This window comes from Astyanax mexicanus, chromosome 23 (genome assembly GCF_023375975.1).
Source record: "Astyanax mexicanus isolate ESR-SI-001 chromosome 23, AstMex3_surface, whole genome shotgun sequence".
Classification (NCBI taxonomy): domain Eukaryota; kingdom Metazoa; phylum Chordata; class Actinopteri; order Characiformes; family Acestrorhamphidae; genus Astyanax; species Astyanax mexicanus.
Window position 1 is genome coordinate 22,937,473 of NC_064430.1, and position 18,278 is coordinate 22,955,750.

The 18,278-nt window shown below is 41.3% G+C and overlaps 2 protein-coding genes across 6 annotated transcripts in view; one reads left to right on the forward strand and one right to left on the reverse strand.

The window, feature by feature from the left end:
- Window positions 1–18,278, forward strand: part of adgrg7.1 (adhesion G protein-coupled receptor G7, tandem duplicate 1) — a 308,074-nt gene that overhangs the window by 197,111 nt on the left and 92,685 nt on the right. The gene's annotated exons all lie outside the window — the stretch shown is intronic.
- The window catches only part of impg2b (interphotoreceptor matrix proteoglycan 2b), a 42,390-nt gene that overhangs the window by 13,905 nt on the left and 10,207 nt on the right, over window positions 1–18,278 (reverse strand). For 2 of the 4 annotated variants that reach the window (XM_049471257.1, XM_049471256.1), the window contains 8 exons: window positions 14,380–17,693; window positions 14,057–14,218; window positions 12,910–12,968; window positions 12,745–12,765; window positions 9,736–9,995; window positions 8,625–8,683; window positions 3,335–3,614; window positions 999–3,193 (listed from right to left, as the gene is read on the reverse strand). In XM_049471257.1, coding sequence (XP_049327214.1) covers window positions 999–3,193; window positions 3,335–3,614; window positions 8,625–8,683; window positions 9,736–9,995; window positions 12,745–12,765; window positions 12,910–12,968; window positions 14,057–14,218; window positions 14,380–17,693 — 6,350 coding nt within the window. The remainder of the gene's footprint in view (window positions 1–998; window positions 3,194–3,334; window positions 3,615–8,624; window positions 8,684–9,735; window positions 9,996–12,744; window positions 12,766–12,909; window positions 12,969–14,056; window positions 14,219–14,379; window positions 17,694–18,278) is intronic. The other 2 variants (XM_049471258.1, XM_049471259.1) reach the window with 2 other exon arrangements.

The window sequence follows — 18,278 nt, forward strand, 5'->3', positions numbered from 1 at the left end:
TTATTTGAGTTAAACGGCTGTTAAGGTGTAGTTTAACTTGATTTATTAGGCATATAATAATGACTACAGTTATTAACGAATGCATCTCTTCCATATGTTCACAATTCAAGTCCGTGCATCGCTCATCAACGGCAAATTGTTCGTGTTCAGTTACAGTACTGTTGAAATGGTCCCATTGAGATCTACAGGGGTTGGACAATAAAACTGAAACACCTGGTTTTAGACCACAATCATTTATTGTCCCGACGGACAGTTCTGGTGGAAACAGAAGAGTTGAGGTGCACATTGAATTCTGTCGTGATTTGATCAGCCGTGGTTTTATGTTTTTTGGATACAATCCGGGTTAGCACCCGAACATCCCTTTCAGACAGCTTCCTCTTACAGCGTCCACAGTTAATCCTGTTGGATGTAGTTGGTCCTTTTTGGTGGTATGCTGACATTACCCTGGATACCGTGGCTCTTGATGCATCACAAAGACTTGCTGTCTTGGTCACAGATGCTCCAGCAAGACGTGCACCAACAATTTGTCCTCTTTTGAACTCTGGTATGTCACCCATAATGTTGGTTGCATTGCAATATTTTGAGCAGAACTGTGCTCTTACCCTGCTAATTGAAACTTCACACTCTGCTCTTACTGGTGCAATAATGTGCAAATAATGAAGATTGGCCACCAGGTTGCTCCAATTTAGTCAAGAAACCTCCCACACTAAAATATCAGGTGTTTCAGTTTCATTGTCCAACCAGTGTAACTTCTAGACCATTAGCTACAGTAGTTGCTCAATAATGTATAGTCCAGAAATAAACCCCTTTACCCTTTCCTAACGAATGGGTGCAAGGTGTAAAAATAGACTGTTGATGAGGTACAAGACAGGAATGAGCATCGTGACATTGCACTTTGCTCAGAATGTAAGATAGGATCCATAGTGTACAGTTAGTCCTAGACAAGTGAGGTACAGTAACTGAATAAGCTATTTAAGAGTGTTTTGGTGAGATCTTACCAGCTCCAGAAACCGCTGCTCTAAAGCCTTGTACTCAGGGGAGCTCTTGTTGAACAGGTCGTCTGAGAAGATCATGTTTGTTACTCGTAGACTAAAAAACACCATCAGGGATCGTCCAGGACTGGCGGGCATGCCGACACTCGCCATGTCTGTGCCGTGAATGTACCCGCTGCCGTTATCGTTGCCGTGATCCGCATTGTCGTACTGAAGGATTTCGAAGGAGACACCAAGGTCAGTGATGCTCGGGTCGTCTGGAAGATGAACCTGTGTTGTGCCTTTATCATAGTCTTCAATCTCAGTGGAAAGAATGATATCAGAGATGCTTGGGGTTGATAGAGCATTATCTTCTTCTACAAGATGTTCATCATTTGAGGACACTGCTGGATCGATTATTCTGTCTGTTGGTCGAAAGGTTGGCTGGAAAAATGGAGGTATGATGGTGGATGGGAGGTCATTTTCAGAACTATCAGTTCCATTAAGAAAGACTGAATGACTTGTGGATGTGGATGGATGGGAAGCTGAAGACCGGACATTAACAGTCGTCAGTTCATTGCCAGTTTCCTCTGGTCCAATGGGATCGACATGCGTGAACTCAGTGGCAACGTTAATCTCCACAGCTTGGGTTTGAGCTTGGGTTGGAGTTTGGGTTTGAGCTTGGGTTGGAGTTTGAGTTTGAGCTTGGGTTGGAGCTTGAGTTTGAGCATGGGTCGAAGCTTGAGTTTGAGCTTGGGTTGGAGCTTGAGTTTGAGCTTGAGTTTGAGCTTGGGTTTGAGCTTGGGTTGGAGTTTGGGTTGGAGTTTGGGTTGGAGCTTGGGTTGGACCCTGGGTTGGAGCTTGGGTTGGAGCTTGGGTTTGAGCTTGGGTTGGAGCTTGGGTTGGAGTTTGGGTTGGACCCTGGGTTGGAGCTTGGGTTGGACCGTGGGTTGGAGCTTGGGTTTTTGCAGTCGTTTCTGCAGGAACAAAAGGCATGGACTGATATGTGGGGTGGACTGATGTGGAGATCGGCTCCGTTGTTGGGTTTGGCAGAGAAGAATCCTCAACTGGGGCAGAATCTGATATTCTAGTGAATGGAGACTCCCTTTCAGGAGAAAGAGGGGTTGATGGATCTACGTTTGGTGCTTCAGTGATTACTGGTGCAGGAGCTGTAGTCACTATTATGATTTCATCTTTATCGATGTCCTCATCGGAAATGTCCAAAACTGGAGCTCGCGTGACTTCAAGCTCAATGTCTCCTACTACCTCATCAATGATCTCTATGTCGTCATCTGATTTGTCCAGCTCTGAGCTGAAGATAGCTGGGAAATCTGTCACATCTTCAATGATAGGTGGCTCATTCACTTCAGGATCAACGGTAGGATCGTCTATGGAAGCAACCTCAACATTTGCAACAGCAGGAGGCTCTGTTTCGGGAAGGAGGTGGTTGGCATCAGTGGTTGTGAACTCTGAATGAGTATTTGTGGCTTCTGTTGGTGCTGCCACCGTAGTTGCTGGCGTAGTCAAACCGGATGTAGCTTGGGCTTCAACGTTCTTCTCAGTCATCTCTAGACTTCCAACCGTTGCTCCATCTAAAATAGGGCTCTCTGTGGTAGTGTAGACCTGCAGTGGTAGGTCAGTTACCGAAGGTACATAAGTGGAAAATTCGCTGGTGTAGTAGTCATCATAGATGCCAGGAGCTTCTTTGGTCTGCATCGAAAGCTCCACAGTCAGGGTCTCCATAGTCCAGAACACTGGAGCTTGGTCTGTAGTCGTATATTCAGGGTTGGAACGAATGTCTTGGGTCACAATGACTCTTTCTAAGAAGGGATTTTCAGAGGTCATATCTGGAGCAGGAATCTCAGGCTCTGTCTCTTCATCATCCTTTTTCTTTTCGTGGTCCTCCCACCATACGTCATCCTTAGTCCTTTCTGATTCTTGGGCATCTTTGAACGAGGTTTGGGAAGGATTTTCTGGAAGCCAAGGCCAAATATCAGACTCTGGACCATCCCCAGAGAAGCCTGATCCAGAGCCCAGGTCAATCTCCACTGACTTATCATCGTCCACATGTGAAGGTCCTACAGGAGGGCTTTCAGTGCTCTTGGTACTCTCTGGTGCTGCTTCAGACTGGGTTAAAAGTGTCTCCTCAGTAACTACAGTCACTGTGGTAGGGTTGGCAGTCGTGGTTTCTAGGAAGCCCTCTTCTTGGATAGCATCGTCACCTAAAGTGGAATAATGAATAATGGAATAAACATTTTTTAAAGCAAGAGCTTGAGAATGACTCACACACCCAAAGAATTTGTCTTAGAAAAAGAAAGGAATACCATAAAGAAACGAACAATTAAGTAACGTAAGCTACTTACTCTCTTTGCTAGGTTTGGGCGTCTTGCTGCTCGTCTCAAATTTGGAAATGGATTCGATTTTCTCGACATTTTTTAGTGGCACTTCAGTAGAAGGCGGAGGAGGAATTTCCTCAAGGATGATGACGTCGTTTTCGCTCGCCAGCTCACTCTGAGAGCCCATCCAGGGGTCGAACGGGCGAACAGGGTCGAACAGGAAATCGTCTTTTTTGATGAAGAGGTCGTTGTTGGTCAGCTCCTGACCCGGAACGTCTGGCGGTTTCTCCGCTGCGAGAATGTTGTCCTAAAAAGAGGAAAAAAAAGAGACGCTCATGTTCTTGAAACCAAATAAGCCCTTTGGGATTGACATTATCTTCAAGGTTTATACAAACATTCTTGGTGTTCTGTGATGTATAGACTGCAATCACTCACTCTGACGTGAGTTTACACCAGAAAAACTAAACTTACAGGCAATAATTCACAGCTCTGAGTGAATTCGTTACGGTGGCAACTTAATCCCGCAACCTCCTCACATCAGAATTATCACCAGAGTGCATCCATAAACGTAGATGGAGCGGATGAGGCTTGTGTCAAACATTAAACCGAGGCTTTGAATACTTTTGCACGTATGCACTGATCACAGAACAGCTGAGCAGAGACGCTGCACACATGGCTGGAGTGAAAACAGTGCTCTTATGCTCTAAGTGGAACAAATTCTCCTCAGCGAGCTGCAGTGGAAAGATATCTTTTCTGGAGGAAAGTCTGTGTGGAAAACTTGCGTGAGGATTGAGAGAAGAAAAGAAGAACCAAATACTGCATGCCTGGCTAACACATATGCTATTGCTATGAAAAAACACACATATACACACATATACCTCACCACATATACATATACTTTTACATCTGGCTGCAGCCAGCATGAAACCACTACAGTATCTCCCAGAAGTCAGTATGTATATATATATATATATATATATATATATATATATATATATATATATATATATATATATATATATATATGTCAGTGCATTTTTGTTTTCCCATAAAATCTTACAGCACTTTATGCTTCCTTCTGTTGAAAACAACTTTTATAGAGATGCAGATTTCATTTTCCAGCAGGATTTGGCACACTACCCACACTGCTTAAAGTACCAAATGGTCTTATATAATATTCTAATTTTCTGAGACACTGATATTTGGGTCTTCAAATAAATAAACGCTTAAAATAGATCACTCTGTGTTTAATACATCTGAGTACTAATATATGAGTTTCACATTTTGAACTATATTACTGAAATAAAGTAACTTTTCAATTAATAGGAAGCAGGGCTGGTAAATTTGGTGCTTTTGGTACAAGGTCTTAAAATTAACTTTCAGACTGATCCCCATTTTTCTTAAAGTATTTTTTTTACTTTATTTAGTTGAGTAGTTGTTTATTCTCATAATCTGGATTAGAACATTACTCAAATATTCACTATTCACTGTATACCTGTAACTCTACCTCTTCACTACTTTACTTTAACTGATGCTCTCAAACACTTTATTAAGAGACAAGAAATTCAAGTAATTAACTCTTGATGAGCTCAGCACAGTACATAGGAACTGGGAAAACAAACGGAATGAATAACCTGACTGACACAAACGCGTACAAGAACTGACAAAGGAAACAGGAAACACAGGGCTATAAATACACACACACAAGGCGGCAAAGGAAACAGAGAACACCTGGGGAAGGTAACGAGGGAGCACCAGAAGACAAGGAGAACACATAGAGGGGCCATGTGCTATGGAGGAGGGTAAATAAACAAACAGAAGGGCAGGAAAAATATAGAGACAGTATTTTGATGTTGTCCTATGAAAAACACATGTCCATTTTTGTGGATTTTTAGTTTGCTACATAATTTGAATAGGCAAACTGTCCCTTACACTGTGTCAAAATTTCTTGATGAACGGACCAATAGAAACCCTCCAAAATGACCTGAAATAAACTCTTTTTACACTGACTTCCATTGAAAGTGTACAATGTTTTTTCTCTCTCCTGTAAAGTTGCTGTTTTGGAGAGGAGTGTTGACTATGAGGAGTGTTTTTCATTGGACAGCGATGATTTTCTCTGAAACCCCTTGAAATGACAAATTCTTCTTTAAAGCTTCCCAACTAATGACCAAGTGTAATAAGTGCAATAAGTGTAATAAGTGCAATAAGTGCAATAAATGCAATAAGTGCAAGAAGTGTAATAAGTGCAATAAGTGTAATAAGTGCAATAAGTGTAATAAGTGCAATAAATGCAATAAGTGCAAGAAGTGTAATAAGTGCAAAAAGTGTAATAAGTGCAATAAGTGCAATAAATGCAAGAAGTGTAATAAGTGCAATAAATGCAATAAGTGCAATAAGTGTAATAAGTGCAATAAATGCAATAAGTGCAATAAATGCAATAAATGCAATAAGTGCAATAAATGTAATAAGTGCAATAAGTGCAATAAATGTAATAATAAGTGGAGTGTTTCTGAAGCAGGCTGACTACGGGTGACTACGAGCTGAAATCCCGCCTCCATTCAGGCCTTCAGCTGCTGCTATTTTCCGATATTTGCAGATCAGATCTTCTGAGGTCCACTGCAGCAGCGCGTCCTCGTCTTTCATCCAGCACGTCAACAGATTATAAACAAAAACGCTGCGCCTTCCCCAATTACCCCAATTACAGCACGGCCATAAAAACCTGTCTGTTAAACTGGACGGGTTCAGTAATGAATCGGCTTCAGATGTTCTAGCAGTAAATGAAATGCGGCCCCATGCGTCAGTGCATGCATGCTAGCATGTCATTACCTGTGTACGAGACGAAAAAGAAAGAAAGTAGAGAGAGAGAGAAACACATGTTCCTAGAGCCGGACTTTAGCGCAATGCCGGCCAAAACAAGACTGTAAATCAGTTTAATAAGGGCTGTGAAAGAAGTGCCAGTTTAGTCGAATGCGAGGGGAAAAACAGAGCGAGTAAATTCTGAGATTATTGCCGCGCTCCCTCGCTCCCTCGCTCCGCTCTCGGACGTGTCTTTCTAATTAAATGATGCTCGCCGAGGAAAGCAGATCGCCCGCGGCCGTAAATATATACGTGTCACGCTGAGATTAAAAACAGACTTTTTTCGGTGCTTCGCGGCGCTTCATTCACACTGAGAAAAGTCAGTACAGATTTGTACAGATTAAAAGAGTATAAAGCTTGTCTCTGGGGCTGTACTACCTTATACTGAGGTACAAAAAAGTAGCGTTTTTAGTGAAAGTCCTTTTTTTGTACTCATGTTTTTATAAAAACAGAGGAACCATACATAATTGTCCCCTCAATGGTATAATATTAGTCTTTACAGGATCAGATTTGTTTCCTCTGAAGTAGAAAGTCTTTCCTAACAGAAATAAGTACAAATTTGTACCATTTAACCTGCAGCCAAAACGTACATTCAATATTCTGTATCACTGCAATAATAAACTATATATATTTTAATTATACATTTTTTTATTTGAAAGCAGGACAATTTTGGATCATCAAGTTTTTGAGCCATATTCAGTTGATGATAAATAATGTTTATAACCTTTATAATCTTTACTGGCACTAAAAACATGGGTACAAAAAATAACTTTCACTGAAAGGTACTTTTTTGTACCTCAATATAAAGTACAGCCCCAGAGACAAGCTTTATACTCTTTTGGGTACAAATCTGTACTTATTTTTCTTAGTGTGAAGATTACAAAGATTATCATCAACTGAATATGGCTCAAGAACTTGATTATTATACAATGTACCTTTTGGCTGCAGGTTAAATGGTACAAATCTGTACTTATTGCTGTTAGGAAAGACTTTGTACTTCAGAGGGAACAAATCTGACCCTGTAAAGACCAATATTATACCTTTGAGGGTGCAAAAAAGTATACCTTTGAGTACAAAAAAGTACTCATATCGTACCTCTGTTTTTTACCTGACGACGAGTTGCTTGTGTCGCCCAGCGTTTGTCGCTTGTGGGCGTGTCAAGCTCAACGCCCACGTGTATCATGGTCCAGCCTCCGACAAGAAAAAAAAAACACAAAAAAGGAATCGCTTGGTTACTTTAATCTACAGCTATAACTCCCAAACTTGCAAGACTCTTGGGCGTTTATGCGAATTACCTGCACTGGAAACGCAGCCGTTCCCGCAGATCGACGTGAGTCCACCCCGTTCAACAGAAAGAACAGCGGAAGAAACTAGAAATTCAGAGAGCAGAAGCTTGAGGACGTCAGACCACCTTGTATTTGATTGGTCCAAAGAAAAGCTAGAAGCCAATCAGGTTAGAATGTCGCTTCACCATGTCATAATTCATTTGCATAAAGTTGAGAAAAATTCAGCTCCGTGTTGCTTGTCACTCTGTCGCTTTCTCGTCTCTCGCGTGTCGCGGCGACAAATCACGCCCTGCCATAGGAAATGAATGGTCTCCTGTCGCTTTGTCGCTTTCCAGTGTGAACGCAGGGTTAGAGTGTAGCACTAAAAACATGGGTACAAAACAGGACTTCAAAATAAAATACAGCCCCAGAGACAAGCTTTATTCTCTTTTAGGTACAAATCTGTACTTCATTTTCTTAGTGTGACGATTATAAAGATTATCATCAACTGAATATGGCCCAAAAATTGTCTGGCTTTCAAATGGAAAATGTGTAATTAGTACAGTGATACAGAATACTGAATACAGAATGTACCTTTTGGCTGCAGGTTAAATGGTACAAATCTGTATTTATTTCTGTTAGAAACTACTTTGTACTTCAGAGGGAACAAATCTGACCCTGTAAAGACCAATATTATACCTTTGAGGTACAATTATAAAAAGTGTACCTTTGAGTACAAAAAAGAACTCATATCATATCTCTGTTTTTTAGAGTGTGAGTTAAATAATCTTGTGAATATGGCACAGCACGAGCACAAGCACGTCTCGAGAATACTCTTCCCGCTGGAAAATCGAGGTGAATATTTTTACAGACTCGTGGCACGGTTCCACAAGTCGTGCGGTAATTTGTTTTAATGACGTGCCCCGAAAACCCATTTTTAGAGGGGGGTAATCTCTCTTATCGTGCGGCACTGAGGCCTACATATGATCACCATTAGTGGGTATCGTTTTACGTTTTTAACAGTGCTCCTCTCCGCTGCCAGAACTTCTCTCAGGAGCTCGCCCATTTACACTTAAAAAAGAACAACCGGAGCACCGCGGCTCTGGACGTGGAGGGGGGCTTTGGACGTCAGGGAGGGACGTAGCCCCCCACGCTCCCAGTTTCCTAGGTGGTCCTGCCAGTGACCACGGACTCACCATCATGTCGTTGGAGTCGATCGGTCTGCTGGTCGGTTTGGATGGCGGCAGCGTCTCCACTGTGAAGCCAAAACAGAAAGAGACAAATCGGATCAGATTATATTCCTATATTCCACACTGCTGTGTCCTCCAGGAGCAGGACAGCAGGACAGCAGAACAGCAGGACAACAGGACAGCAGGACAACAGGACAAATGGAACAGGAGATATGGGGAAAAATGTGCAGCAGATGCCTACAGTCTACAGTCTACAGTACATGAATACAGACTAAAAAAAGTGGAGTAATAATAAGAACCTCCTTAGATTTCAGGTTCTTCCTCATGCAGAGCTTTCAGACCTCAAATAATGCAAAGAAAACAAGTTCATATTCATAAAGTTTTAAGAGTTCAGAAATAATCAATATTTGGTGGAATAATCCTGGTTGGTTTTTAATCACAGTTTTTTTCATGCATCTTGGCATCATGTTCTCCTCCACCAGTCTTACACACTGATTTTGGATAACTTTATGCTGCTTTACTCCCGGTGCAAAAATTTTAAGCAGTTCAGTTTGGTTTGATGGCTTGTGATCATCCATCTTCCTCTTGATTATATTCCAGAGATTTTCAATTTGCTAAAATCAAAGAAACTCATCATTTTTAAGTGAAATCTTATTTTTTTCAGAGCTCTATAAGTATTATTATTTCCTATTTGTAAGATAAAAAGGAATATATGAACTTGTTTTCTTTGCATTATTTGAGGTCTAGAAGCTCTGCACATTTTTTATATTTCTCTTACATTTCTGTAAATAAATGCTTTAAATGAGAATATTTTTATTTGAAATTTGGGAGAAATGTTGTCTGTAGTTTATAGAATAAAACAACAGTGTTCATTTTCTCAAACATAAACCTATAAATAACAAAATCAGAGAAACTCATTCAGAAACTGAAGTGCTCTCTTCAATTTTTCCAGAGCTGTATGCATTTTTATGTCAAAATAATGAATTAGGTTCCTTTTTACTACTGTATCAATTGGGGTTGAACTTACTGTACTGAAATTATAAGTTTCTGGGTCATATGTCTGCTTATCCACTACTAAATCCAACCACAAACTGTAAAATCCTGAAGCACGTGTTACCGCTTTCCAGCTGTAAGGAGTCGGGGTCAACATCCAGCGTGGTATTCCCATTATTCCCGAAGGTCTCCTTGTGCAGGGCCTCTGAGATGAAGTTGCGGAAGTCTGTGATGGTGTAGACCACCGTGGGCAGCTCCTCCGGCTCGCTGTACGACTTCTCCACAGTGTTGGACTGCAGGGTGATGAAGTGCATGGTTTCATTATTGATGCCGGCTCCGTCCACTTCCAGCACAATGGCATAGTGCACCACCACCGCCAGACCTCTGCAAGAAGAAACAGAGGACAGAGGTCAGCAGAGAGAAGCAGTAGATAGTTTTACTCAGTGATTTTAGCACTTTATATGTGAGCACTGTGGTTATATTCCTTTCTATTCCATAGAAATGAGGCCAAAAAGGCTGCCTGCCAATCACTTCATTCCTAAGTGTAACCCCGCCTTATTACGATGCAACAGAATATTAACTGTGGAATTAAACAGTGAAAAAAAACAGAGAAGTGAGGTGAAAATGGGCTGTTTTGCCATTGAAGTATATGGAGATAAAGATGAAGATCATTTTGAACAGCAAACATCAACACTACTCCACAGAAAGATTCAGTCATAGGTTGCCTGGCCTGTATAGAACTCTCAGGAGAATTTCCAGCTGAATGCAGAACCCTTACTGAGGGGGGGATTGTGATAATAATCATAGATAATTCATAATCAGAGTAAAAATGTATTGACATCCACTGCAAGATGATTGATTACTCAATCAATCAAATCATATATTTTAACTTTGAAATAAAAAAAATACAGTATTGTGCATATTGTTTTCCTTAAAACATCTCCTAATCTCTCCTCCTCATCTGAGTTTAATAGAGTTTTTATTTCTAGTATAATATATAATATATAATATATATATTCTACCTATTGGTCTAACTCTTCCAAAAGTGCCTTACAGAAAAATTAGAACTACAGATTTGGTGGCAAGAAATACGTGACTAATATTCTGCTCTAATATTAAAACATCTGTTCATTTGCAGTGTTTTGTCACATCTGTCAAATCTCATTTAGGCCTGATTGTCTAAATTATATGATATCATGTTCTATGAAAGCTTTATTACATGGAAAAAAGCAGCACCAGTATGAGACCAGTGTGTTGAAACTGGAGGCTGCATATCGTTTATGATTGGTCAGCTTGTCTAAATGTCTCCTAAATGTTAATCACCAAAACTCTCAAAATTCTAGCCTCTGGGTCAACTAGCTTTCAGATGCACACACACACACACACTCTCACACACACACACACACACATCTATTTAGGCCTACCACACCAGAGCCAGCAGCTCGGAAAAAGCGCTGACCTAGATTTCTTTTCCTTTTACTCCTGTTTAGCCTCATATTTTTCTACAAGTGCGAGAAAACCTGGTGAGTTTACGAGCAGATCAATTTTCCCTCCCCTGACAGGAGTGATCTCCTTCAGGTCCTGTATCTTTGGCGCTATGGGGAGATTCTGAGCGGTAATACGCCTCGGTGTCCTCCCGTGCAAAGCCCACATCATTCAGGTGCTTTAAGGGTCTCGGGGAGCTCGCAACTCGCAGTTAACCATAAGGGGCTTTTCCCAGAACCCTGAGGAACTCAGCATCTATGATAGTCGACGGCACAGAAAATTGAGGGAGTCATTAAACTCCGGATTTAATCGTGTCACGCTTGGCAACCAGGCGGGCATCCCTGTGTATGGACTTATCCTGCTTAGTGCAGCAACTGGAAACCATTGCAGACCATTAGAGACAGATTAAAACTCAAAGTAAACTCTAAGTAGGAGACTGCTCATGCAAAGATGGGATAGAAAAAAGAATAGTTTGTAAGTTGTAAGCTCCTCTCACTATAAAAAAACATCCACGGAAACTTATTTAGGATGTGAAAGCATCATTACATTCTATCACATCCCAACACATCTGAAAAAAGTTGGAACAGAAGTAACATAAGGCTTAAAAGTAAGTAGTACTAATAAATAATTATGATTGAGTCTCTTTTGAGTCTCTCAAAAGAAGAAAAGATGGGCCTATATTCTCCAAAAAAACTACCAAATATCTGTGGAACAATTTCATAAAAACGCCCCTCAGCGTAAAAATCATGACTACTTGTGAACATCTCACCATCTACAGTACATAACATCTTTATGTGGTTCTATCAGCTATTGTTAAAATATTCTCTATTAGAAATCCATATTTGGTGGAAAAACCCTGGTTTTTAATCCCAGTTTTTTCATGCATGCTTGGCATCATGTTCTCCTCCACCAGTCTTACACACTGCTTTTGGATAACTTTATGCTGCTTTACTCCTGGTGCAAAAAATAATTCAAGCAGTTCAGCTTGGTTTGATGGCTTGTGATCATCCATCTTCCTCTTGATTATATTCCAGAGGTTTTCAATTTGGTAAAAATCAAAGAAACTCATAATTTTTAAGTTTGCTAACTTTTGTACATTGGATTTTGAACAATTTCCGGTTACTGACTGAACCTGAAAAGCTAAAATGGCAAAAATAAATTAATCTAATGAGGGTGTTTTAAAACTTTTGAGCAGTAGTGTAATCAAACTTTTCATTGCTATTTATGAACCTACATAAATGTGCTATTAAATGCATTTTTTTAGTGCAGAGCTCAATATGGAAAACAATATGAAAGGTAAAACAAAGGGGCTTAGCTTTCACCGTCTCTCTGAGCCAAATCCAGGCACATGAATTTCTCATTAGCTGTTTGGGAGGAGCGATGGCCGCCGGGTTCCTGCAGCTGCCGTGCGATATGGCAGCGGAGGGAACGGCACGGTTGCCAGGTCATGGATTTATCACCCTCTCATGTGATTTTGCACAGGTATTAAAAAGTGATGCTTCAGCGTGTTCTCCTGATTAGCGTCAGAACGTCTGTTTTGCGTTTGGACGGCGTGAACCGTGAGCCGTAATCGGCCGTATGTGAGCGTGGATGTATAACCGGGTATGTAGGTCAGAATATGTGCTCCAATGGAAAATCGGCGACTCACCCTTGGATGTCTTTTTGTGGCCTGGTTTCATTTGAAAGGAAAGGGAGGAGAAGAAAGAAGAAAAGGGGTTAGAATTGCATCTGATATCCTTCTTCTTCTTCTTCTCATTGTTGGAACAGTTTACAGTATTGCAGCATTATGTAAGCCGCTGGTGACGATCCCTACCTGAACTCAAGTATAAAAACACTCTTAAAGCCTGGAAGTTTTTCAAAGGCGTCTTCGATCTGCAGAGAGAGAGAGAAAAAAAATGAACGACAGATAGATAGATAGAGAGAGAGAGAGAGAGAGAGAGAGAGAGAGAGAGAGAGAGAGAGAGAGAGAAAGAAAGAAAAAGAGCGAGGTGATGTGAAATGAATTTTAGGGAATTTCCACAGGCTGGGATTCTCTACATGATGAAATCCTGAGAAGTGGGAATAAATACATCTGGGAATGAACGTTGTCTTTCCAAGCAGAAGCTGACCGATTTCCAGAGCTGTCACTTCCCTGAACTCAGAAAGGTAATTACTGAAAGGTAATTTATGGTAACCTGGACTTTCAGCACGCAACAGCTTTTCCCATAAGAACAATCATAGAGTACGTTTTTTATTATTTTTCATCATTTATTTCTATCCAATTTATTTTCTATCCAATTTGGAAAATCAGGTCTCCAATAACTTCTCAGAATAGCCAAAAGCGTTGAACTCTCATCTCACACCAGCAGTGATATTCGGAGAGAGAGTACCACCTAGCCACCAACAGAGAGACAGAGAGCATGTGCCAACTGTGCTCTCTCTCTCTGACTCCGGCTGCTGATGCTGAAGCAGCTAGAGATTCAAAATTCAAACCAGTTAACCCATAGATCATAATTGAATGAGGTGTGTTAGATTTGTGATGAAGGTAAATATTCACAGTATGAATTCAATAATTTCTGAAAAGTTTTCTTGGTTTGGGTTTGAACACTTTCCCACTGTATGCACAAAAAAGATCTTTCAAAATTTAGAGTTTTGATCTTTAAACTCAACTCAAGTGCAAAGAGAGAAATTCAAGAAAAATGAGGTTTCTTACAGTAAACGCCGAGCAGAGAGACTAAAAGAGAGACTTAAAGCTTGTCTTGCTGTTCAAAAGCTGTTAAAATCTCAGTCTGTTAAATTAAAAATGAACATTTCCAGATGTTGCTGTAAGTCTGACTATGGTGCCAATCTCAGAGCATTTCAGAGCATGTTTGTATTTAAAGTTATTATAAAGCTATTTCTGTGGTGGGTTGGTATCTGAGACAGGTTCCAGATCAGCACTTAAGGGCATATTGTTTTCTACATTCTATAGCATTACCCACCTTTTCAATGAACTGTTCAGACAGACGCTGGTAATAAAAGCTTGACGGGTCTCGGAGAGCGTCGTCATAAATCTCTCCTTTTAGTTTGATGCTCAGTTCCACCACGTGATCCACCATCGGTCTCACAGGCCGGGGCACGGTTTCACCAATCTCATTACCAATCTGCTCAACAGAGAAACATTTACAGAGGTTAACCAATGACCTGTTTAAACATTCATATTCATAAAGGCTTGGTTCTCAATTTTTGATCTACCGTATGTTTTGGCACTCTTTACTATGTATTTGGCTGCAGTTCCGCTGTATAACACTTTGTGGATGCTCACCATGTTGTTTTCATCCAGGATGTCGTTGGAGATCTCCTGTGTGGAGGTTTGTAGAGGAGTTGAGAAGGTGTTTCTCTGTATGGTAGTTGTTAGTTCATTAAGGGCTACTGTGCTCTCCTCCAGTTTTAATGATGGTGTAGGTGTGTCCTCCTCGTCTTCTGTCTGAGGTGTCTCTCCAGCTCCACCTGTCGATGTGTCATCCACCTGTGGCTCTTTAGAGATTACCTTAACGAGAGGAGGTTCAGTAGAGTCATCTTCGGTTGTAACTTCAGGTGCAGAATCAGGAGGCTTTTCAATAAGTGTAGGTGCCTCTGTTGCATCAGGTATGTTCTTATCCATAGGCTCTTCAAGTGAGTTTACAGGTGAGTCCTCAGGTGAGCCCTGGTGGAATACTGAAGATAAAGTTGTGTACCCAAGAACCTCAGGTGCCTCAGTAACATCAGGCATGTCCTCAGGTATCTCAGTAACTTCAGGACTGTTCTCAGTAATGTCAGGTATGTCCTGAGGGGATTCAGTCATTTCAAGAATGTCTTCACCTACAGGACCCTCAGACCTGTCCTCATGTACCTCAGTCACAGTTGTGTCCTCCATCACTTCAGTAGTTGCTTCAGTAGCTTCAGGTCCCTTTGCAGCTTCAGGTGCATCAGTGTGTTCAGGCTCTTCTACATCTGCAGGTGGCAGAGGTGTGTTTTCCTCCACCACAGATCCAGGTAAGACTAAGATTTCGTCCTCAAGGACATCAGACGTCTTCTCCTCATGAACTTTACCTGTTTCAGCAGGTTTGCTCTCAGGTGTGCCTTCCTCAACACCAATTACAACATCTAATGATTTATCTTCAGTGTCAGGTACGGGCAAAGGTTCATCGTCTTCTTTAGCATCAGATATAACCTCAGGTGCGCCATCTTCAACATCATGTGTATTGTCAGGTGTGTCAACTTTAGTCTCAGGTATGACCTCAGGTGATTGGTCCTTGGAATTAGGTATGACCTCAACTACATCGTCTTTGGCATCATGTATGACCTCAGGTGTGTCATCTTCAGAATCAGGACTGACCTCAGGTGTGCCATCTTCTGAACCAGGAATGACCTTAGGTGTGCCATCTTCAGAATCAGGAATGACCTCAGGTGTGCCATCTTCAGAATCAGGTATGACCACAGGTGTGCTGACTTCAGTATTGGTTGTGACAGCAGGTGTATCATCTTTAAATTCAGGGCTGACCACAGGTGTGCTGTCCTCAATATCAGGTATGACTTCAGTAGTGCCATCTTCAGAATCAGGTATGACCACAGGTGTGCTGACTTCAGTATTGGTTGTGACAGCAGGTGTATCATCTTTAAATTCAGGGCTGACCACAGGTGTGCCTTCCACAATATCAGGTATGACTTCAGTAGTGCCATCTTCAGAATCAGGTATGACTTTAGGTGTATCATCTTCAACATCATGTATGACCTTAGGTGAACTATCTTCAATAGTAGGTGTGACCTCCGGTGTATCACCTTCAGAATCAGGTTTGACTTTAGGTGTATCATCTTCAACATCAGTTATGGGCGTAGGTGCATTGTCTTCAGAATCAGGTATGACCTCAGGTGAACTATCTTCAATAGTAGATGTGACATCAGGTGTATCACCTTCAGAATCAGGTATGACCTCAGGTGTGCCATCTTCAATATCAGGTATGACCTCAGGTGTATCACCTTCAGAATCAGGTGTGACCTCAGTTTTATCATCTTCAACAGCTGGTATGGGTTCAAGTGTGTCAGCTTCAACGTTAAAATCAGTTACGACCTCAGGTGTGACAACCTCAACACTAGTCTCAGGTATATCCTTAACTATGTCCTCCTCAGGTGTTACACGGGAGTCAGACGTGACTTCGGTTTTGTCGTCTGCCTCAACATCCGCCTCAATTGTGGCCTGATGTGTAGTGGGTAGAGTACCTGTACCTGAAGATGTTTCAAGATGCTCTAAAGCCTCTGTAGTTGTACCTGCAGGCTTTCCAGGTGTTACCCTAACAACAGCAGCCTCAGTTTTGTACTCAGGTGTGGGAACTTCTGTTACTGCTTCAGTGGCAGGTAAATCCATGGTTGTGACGTGTGATTCAAAAACATAATCTACTGATGTGATAACAGGTGCATCTGTTGTGACTTCAGGTATTTCCTCACCTGGGTCATCCTCTGTACCCACTTCAATGGCAGCTACAGGTATGTCCTGAACTACAGGTGTATTCCCTTCTAAAAAGACCTCATTGGTTGGGGATTCAGGTAAAACTACAACAGTTCCAGATGTCTCTTCCCCTTCAGGAACATGGACAGTCAGGTATTCCTCTTTTGCTGTAGTCGTCTCCTCTGTGACTTCCATCACCTGAATCTCACCTGTAGAGTCAGGCTCTGATGTGATCACTCCTTTACCTTCACCTTCATCCTCATCTTCCTCATAATCACCTTCATCATCATCCTCACTGTCCTGCACTATAACTACATATCCATCATCCTCTATATTGGGATCTTCACCTGAACCTGAAGTCCTGCCATCACTTTCCGCTTTGTCCTCAAATACGGATGATTCTATGGGAGGAGTGGTTAAAGCTACAGGTGTTTCAGCTTCACCTGGTTCAGAGTCACCTGGTCCAGCTTGTACAGTTGAGTCTACCAATGGTTTCTCACCTTCAGAAGGTTGAGGATGTTGAGTATTACCTGAATTAGGGCTAGGTGAAGACTGTACTGCTAAACCTCCTGTTGGAGGCTCTTGGTTGACGTTGTCAATGACTTGCACAGGTTCTACAGGTGAAGGTTCTTCTGCACCTGCTGGAGGTTCCTTTTCCAAATCAGAATCGACAGGTGCCTCAAGAGGTTTCTGAGGGTTCAGAGTAGAAGCCTCTAAGATAACCACAGCTTCCTCGTCTCTATCGCCCCCAAGCGATTGGTCGTTTGTAGACGTATCACTGGTACTCTCTCCAGTGGCTTCCTGGTTCACCTCCAGTTCATAGCCTGGGTTTATCTGATCAGTTGCTTGACCAGAGTCTTGTGTTGGAGAACTGGGGCTTATCCCTTGCGAGTCCTTAAAAGTCAGGGTAAGATCAGGCTTAGAGGTGACCTCTAGAGTGACCTCCAGTCCTGCGGCCATACTGGTAGCTGGGATTAGCTGTGGTGGTGTCTGTGCTGTGGTAACTGTAGGCGAATCTGTTTCAGGGAAGGTCATTTCGACTGGAGGAACTGGTGGAATTGGAGGAACCATGGTCTGTTTTGAAGGATTTGATGAAGAATCGCCTTGTAAACTGGTTGCTGGGGCTTTTGTTGGAGGAGATGTGATGGTTTCTGCTGAGAGAGAAAGAAAAATATATATATTTTTTTGTTAAATATATGTTCATTTGTTGAACTGAATGGAAATTGAATAGGTTAGCATTCCAAAAATCTTAAACTTAAGAAAAATACTAAAACTACACAAGTTATTTGGTGACAAAAACAGAAATCGGCCACTTTCTGAATGGTTTATGAGCTTTTTAGATAAATAATAGCATAAACTAGCATGGTGGAGCCATTGATTTGTGTTTAAACTGTTTATGGGCCATTCCACTTAAATGGTTGTCAAAGTAAGATAACTACTTAAAAACCCTAAAAAAATTATATTTGTTACCCATTCTCCCCACTCTCTAACTATAAACTTTACCATGAAATATAAATATAATTATTAAAATCCTTCGGAGATGTATTTTTATTGCATTGTTTGTGACTCCAAATCCCATCTATGCTTTAAAAATATTTTTTATTCATAATACGTCCATCATATTTAAGTAAAAATACACATTTTAGTTTTTACTCAGTCCTGTTACCCTAACACATTACCCTGATCATCTGAAACATTCTACAACAGGAAGTCACATCTACAATAGGAAATGACATCAG